Raw genomic sequence first — 6,658 nt, forward strand, 5'->3', positions numbered from 1 at the left:
AACAGTAGCTATTCATCCCTTTAGTTAAGTAATCTGATTCTAACAAAATTGAATCACATGCCGTTGTTGAATTCCATAGTCATTATCAAAGTCTTGGCTGTGTGTATTAAATTCTACAAGACCATTACGAAATCCTGATTTTGAAATAATATTTTTAAAATTTTAGACCCAATCACAAGGCGATCGCCAAATTTTAGATTGGAATAGCATCTTCATAAATCTTAGTACAAACTGTTAATCCATCATTTCACCGGCAATTTGTCTATTTGATATTACAAATTTTCATTCTTGAATGGACAAAGAAGATGCGAAGATTTGCTTCCTACGGAGAAGAGGTGTTTTATGAATTGGATGGGTCCCCATGCACCCAAATTCTATTTCGATTGTCTTGTAATTATACTGTAAATTGTGAAAATGTTAAAAAAAAAGGAATATTTTAAAAAATATATATGTAATCCATTCAATGATACCGTCCGTTCATACAGATCTATCAATTTCCCAGTGCAATCAATACACACAGCAACAACAATGAACCACGAAATATAATAAAAAAAAAGTGAGAAAACAAAAAAAGACATATCAATATTATATGAAATTACAGAACAGCAACCGAAGCTTGCACTCACTAAAACTTGAATACTTAAAAAAGGGAAACTGCCATCGCCAGCGCTGCGGTCGCCACCGGCATGGCCATCACCATCGACAACCCATTCCTAGCTGCGGCGCTCTCATCGGCGGCCTTCTGATCCCCCGGCTGCTCCTGTGGCCCCGCTGGGGCCAACGCCTTTTCCGATTTCCCTGCTTTAGGGGCCTTCTTCTTCTTCTTCGGGGCCTCCGGTGCCGGGGCCTGGGCTGGGGCCGGGGTCGGCGCCGTCGACTCGGCAGGTTTGAACAGCTCTTCCGGCCGTAGCACCTCATCGACGGCGTAGATGGCCAGAGGGTCCTTGTCAATGAGCGTGGCGGTGATGGTGGCGACGGTTAGCCGCGTCTTGAGAGTCACCTGCTCGCCCTCGTTCTGGACTGTGAGGTTGTAGTTCTTGGCGGCGCCGTCGGTGGCGAGGGTGTTGACGACGCCGTTGCCGGTCCGGAGGGAGGCGATGGAGTAGTAGACGGGAAGGGCGTGGTAGAGTATGAGGGAGAGCTTGCCGTCGGGGGTGAGATTCTTGAATGTGGGGAGGAAGGGCTTCATGACCTGGTCGATGGGGCAGAAGGCGGTGAGGCCGCCGTCGACGCTGCTGGCGAAAGTCTGGGCCGCGTCGGAGGTGGAGGCGAGAAGGTTGGCGAAGGCGGCGCATCCCTTTCTGGCCATTAGAGATGTGAGGTTTACCGGAGCATCAGGGGCGGCGGGAGCAGCAGGAGCCTTGGCGGCGGCAGATCTGGCAGCAAGGACTCGGTTGTGGATCTTGTCAAGGGAGGCATGGCTGGATCTGACGGTGCTGGCAGCGGCAGCCTGGAAAAGGGGAAAACAGAGTAACAACAATGTGATGAAAGGGAACCGCTGTTGCCTCACCCTCATCGCTTCAGCAGGCAGTTTGTTCTTCAGAGTGAGAGAGCGAGAGGAATTTTAGAAGAGTAAGGAAGAGGAGGAAGTGACGGTGGCCGCCCTCAATTCAAGGGGCAAAAAGAGAGTAAAGAATATATAGTTACAGTGTTGTCTCCCGCTAATAGCGCTGTGAGAAGATGGTAATTGTCCAGACTTGTGTTATTCGGATTTGGGATGGTGCAAAGACTGCTCTGGTTCACGTGACATGCCGCATGACTAGGAGTGACAACGAAGCCATGACCTTTACTCACTCGCACTTGCCGCATGACAAGGCTTCCAAAATTCAACTGGAATTTCTAAATTGTATTTTGTCAATTAAATAGATGAATACGTGTCGGCCTCGAACACAGAACGGACATGAACAACGCGCAAATCTTCTGGAGATTCTTAAATAAATCATCGACACAGCTAATTATTCACCTGCAGCTAATAAGAAATGAGCATTTCTTGTTTTTTTTTTTCTCTAAAAAAACAGAAAGATGATTTTGTCTTGCTTGAAATTTTTAAAGGAGGGTAGTTAAAGTGGGCCTGGGATTCCATCATCGTGAAAGTGATCACCATGCCGTCCATTTTTGATCTTGTGGTCTACATCGCCGTGAAATATATGGAATAGAAACGGAAAGAACACAAAAGCAGCACCGACAATGAACTGTCCCGCGCGACGACGATTAATTCCATCATGTGCGATGACTCGATTGTAAAACGCTCTGAGAGGACATTAAGTATAAAAAAACCATTGGCAAAAAACCCACCTAAGTTATGTAAATTATAAAAGAGCATATTTTTAAAAAAATAAAAAAAAATAAAAAACTTAGAAGTATTTTAGTCTGAGTATACCTTTACTTCCGGCGTTATTGTAGACTATAACTAAATTCTATTACTAGGTATAGAAGCCATTAAGTGTTACAATATATAATATTTAATATAATATTGTAATATTATAGCATCTATTAAGTAATTTTTAGTATAATTATTTTTAAATAATTTTAATAAAGTTAAATATTTTTAACTAAATTAATAAAAAAAAATTAATATAATAATTTTAGAAGGTTTCATTGAAATAATTGATTTTCAATATTACATCAACTATCAAGTAGTTTCTATATACTATAGTAGTTATCGAGTAACTTCTATATATTATTGATCCTTCCGAAATCTGAGTCAGATAAATCACCAGGTGAGGTGGATGGAATGTTGACGGAGTCACGATGTCCCGGAGGAGAGGTGTGCTGAGATGACTTCTGTGTTGACCAAGTTGTCCAAAGTCCTCTAGTCAATGCTACTTGCAGTCAACGACCGGGTCCCCCCGGTCTCTGGTACCCCGAGGCTCGAGGACGCTGAAATAATAAGATAAATGGAGAGAGTATGGGAAACATACCTTGGCCAAGGGGGGCACCCTCGGATGGGACGCTGTTCAAGTTGTCGCGACCCAGAAGAGCAGGTGACTCAGAGCCGGATGTGGAGCTGGGTCTGGCGTCACGGAGCCGAATGCGGCCTGGATCAGGAAGACGATACGCGGACTAGAAAGCGAGATCGGCACGCAGGTCGGGACACGAAATCGGCACGTAGGCCGGGACACAAGATCGGCACGTAGGCCGGGAAGCGACACACAAATCAGATCGATGCCAAGGTCAGGACATAACACACACACACACACAAATTGGCGCGAAGGCCAGAGCACAACGAAAAGGGAACGCTAACAGATCAGCCACCATAGGGCATACGCCAATGGTAGATGAACCTGTGCTTGGGAACAACAGCAGGAGGGGAGGTTCCGGCGAAGTCGGCAGTGAGGGTGTGGGTCCCGGCTGTTCATGTAAGGGGGAAGCGGTGTCTCCTTGGCAGGCTTAGGTGAGAGGAGGAAAAGGAGAGGAGATGGTGAACCGTCCGATGAGGTAGTGCCAAACAGAGAAGGGAGAACTTCCTCGACGGCATTGACATGGAGGAGAGGGAGAGGAGCAGTGGCCGGTCATCGCCAGCGTCGTGAGGAGGAGAAGCAGATGTGTCCGACGATCCAGCGGCGACACCGCGATGATTGTGGAAGGGTAGAAGAAGGCCTTCTTCTTGTTCCTGTTGGCGACGGCGAAGCCAAAATCCATGAACCCTTTATAGATCCTCCCTCTTCTGGTGTTGGTGTCGATGAGGTCGGCAACGGCAGAGGCGTGGCGTGGAAGAGGGTGAGCGGGAGGATCGGCGGCGAATCGGGCCAGTTGTGAAGTCGCGAGGAGTGGGGGAGGAGAAGAGGTTGCGGCCGGCGAGGAGCTTGAGAGGAAGAACGAAGGCATCCCTCGGCGGCTGGGCGAAATGCACGAAGAAGAAGGAAGAAACAAAATCGCTACCCCCTCTGCATGCTACAGTGTTCCCCCTTAAAGCCCTAACCCGCCAAAAGACCAAAGTACCCTCCCCTCTCCACTTAATTACCCCTCTGCCATATATCCATATCACAAGCCTCCCATTCAAGTCTAGTCGAAGGAGGCGCAAGTCCGACTGACTAGACCCATCCAACTGGCAGAGCGACGAAAAGAATAAGCGCCAACCGAGCGACAAAAGACATATCGAGCGAGTGTCGAAAGAGCAATCTAGTGAATGTCGAGCGATATCAAGTAGACGGTCGAGAGATGCTGAGTAAAACAATCGAGCGACAATAAATCAATACCGGGCGATCGAAAAAGTATCAACCGAGTGATAGTAAATCGCGACCGGTCAATAGAGAAAATGATGGACGAGCAGAGCCGTGAGCGTGACCGAGAAAAATACTTACCGAGCGTCAATAAATCGTGATCGAAAAATGGATAGAATGATGGACGAGCAGAGCCATGAGAGTGACCGAGAAAATGTTGACCGAGAGACAATAATTCGCGACCTGGCAATAAAGAGAATGGTGGACGAGCAAAGCCATGATCGTGATCGAAAAAATGTTGACCGAGTGACAGTAATTCACGACCTGGCAATAAAGAGAATGATGGATGAGCAAAGCCATGATCGTGACCGAATGAGTGCCGATCGAGCGACAATAAATTGCGCCCTGGCAATAGAGAGATTGATCGACGCGTAAAACCATGAGCGCGACCGGGAAAATATCGACCTAGCGACAATAAAATCGCGACCGGGCAATCGAAAAATGCTGATCTAGGAATCGAAAAATGCTAAGCAGGTCGGAAGACGATGAGCGGTATCAAACGCGTGACCGATAAGATGTCGATCGAGCGACAATCAATCACGACCAGGCAATCAAACAATGTCGAGTGGTGCAAAGAGAACGCTCGAGCAGATGGCCAAGCGATATTGGTCGGCCAACTAAGAGAAGGTCGGTCGTGTGATCGAAAGAATGTCAAGTGGGTGCAAAGCCTGTGCGCTGGGTAGACACGGAGCCTGAGACCCAATGAAAATAGGAGAAGAGCCCATGGATCGAGCGACAATGGGAGCGAAGGTTCTGTGAGCCAAGCCAGGCGCAGATCCCGAGAGACTGAAAGCGACCAAGAGCAAAGCATGTAGGTCAGGCGCAAGCGTGAGTAGAGCCTGTGGATGGAGTGCGAACGGGAGTAGAACAATCAGGCGGTTATGCGAATTCCAACCAAGGAGGAAAGTGGGTATCGACCGAGCATCAACGAACAACAACAGTGAGCGAAACACGAATGATGAGTGTCGGACAGAGCGACAAGTGAGCAGTAAGTGACGACCAAGCAACAGTAGTGAGCGAAAACGCGAACTGAGAGTGCCGGGCTGGGCGGCAAGTGGATCAAGTGTGATGAGTGTCAGGCAGCGCTGTAAGTGAGCGGTGAGCACCGACCGAGAGGTCGTTGGGCATGAGAGCATGCTCACTTATAACTCGCATGAGGGCGAGAGTCTGGAATCCGACCTGCCGGTCGTTAGGCGTGAGAACATGCTCACTTATAACTCGCACTGAGGCGAGAGTTTGGAGGCGTGAGAGCATGCTCACTTATAACTCACACTGTGGCGAGAGTCTGGGACACCGACCTGTAGGTGTTCTGGAGGCCTGACTAGGAAATGATCTGAAAGCTTGACCAAGGAATACTCTGGAGGTCTGACCAAGAAATGCTCTGGAGGTCTGACCAAGAAATGCTCTGGAGGTCTGACCAGGGAATGTTTTGGAGGTCTGACCAAGAAATGCTCTGGAGGTCTGACCAGGAAATGTTCTGGAGGTCTGACCAAGGAATGTTCTGGAGGTCTGACCAGGGAATGTTTTGGAGGTTTGACCAAGAAATATTTTGGAGGCCTGACCAGTACTTGATCTGGAGATCTGACCAGGAATTGATCTAGAGACCTGACCGGGAGATTGTTATCGATACTTCGATTCGAGACCGGTGGCGATACTCCGGTCCGAGAACGATGGCGATACTCCGGTCCGAGACCAGTGGCGATACTCCGGTCCGAGACCGGTGGCGATACTCCGGTCCGAGACCGGTGGCGATACTCCGGTCCGAGACCGGTGGCGATACTCCGGTCCGAGACCGGTGGCGATACTCTGGTCCGAGACCGGTGGCGATACTCCGGTCCGAGACCGGTGGCGATACTCTGGTCCGAGACCGGTGGCGATACTCCGGTCCGAGACCGGTGGCGATACTTTGGTTTGAGACCGGTGGCGATACTCTAGTCTGAGACTAGTGGCGATACTCCGGTCCGAGACTAGTGGCGATACTCGGGTCCGAGACCGGTGGCGATACTTCGTTCTGAGACCGGTGGCGATACTCTGGTAAGAGACCGGTGGCGATACTCCGGTCCGAGACCGGTGACGATTATCTCGACCCCGAACGGGGGAGGTAAGAGAGGATATACTCCGGTCCGAGACCAGTGGCGATTATCTCGACCCCGAATGGGGAGGTAAGAGATGATATACTCCGGTTCGAGATCGGTGGCGATAGCTCGACCCCAAACGGGGGAGATAAGAAAACCGATAAGTTGGTCTGAGACCAATGAAGACTGCTAGACCCCGAATGGGTGAGATATTCCACAAAGTCCGTAGAAGCGGAGCCCGTAACAATATGAGAGGATAGAGCCTTTATCATACCTAATGACGGAGTGATGTCAACCGGCTGGCTTGAATCCCAAATGCCCGTATAGCTATTAAGAGAAATAGTGTCGATCCCTTGACTC

At 49.1% G+C, this 6,658-nt stretch overlaps 1 protein-coding gene across 1 annotated transcript; it reads right to left on the reverse strand.

Annotated features, from left to right (window-relative positions):
* Window positions 1-524: 524 nt before the first annotated feature.
* On the reverse strand, window positions 525-1,670 carry LOC122006243 (fasciclin-like arabinogalactan protein 1). The gene has a single exon (XM_042561670.1). It carries the CDS (start codon window positions 1,514-1,516, stop codon window positions 641-643), a length of 876 nt encoding a protein of 291 aa, XP_042417604.1. The 5' UTR covers window positions 1,517-1,670; the 3' UTR covers window positions 525-640.
* Window positions 1,671-6,658: the final 4,988 nt, after the last annotated feature.

The sequence above is a fragment of the Zingiber officinale genome, chromosome 7B, assembly GCF_018446385.1.
Source record: "Zingiber officinale cultivar Zhangliang chromosome 7B, Zo_v1.1, whole genome shotgun sequence".
In the NCBI taxonomy this organism is placed as follows: domain Eukaryota; kingdom Viridiplantae; phylum Streptophyta; class Magnoliopsida; order Zingiberales; family Zingiberaceae; genus Zingiber; species Zingiber officinale.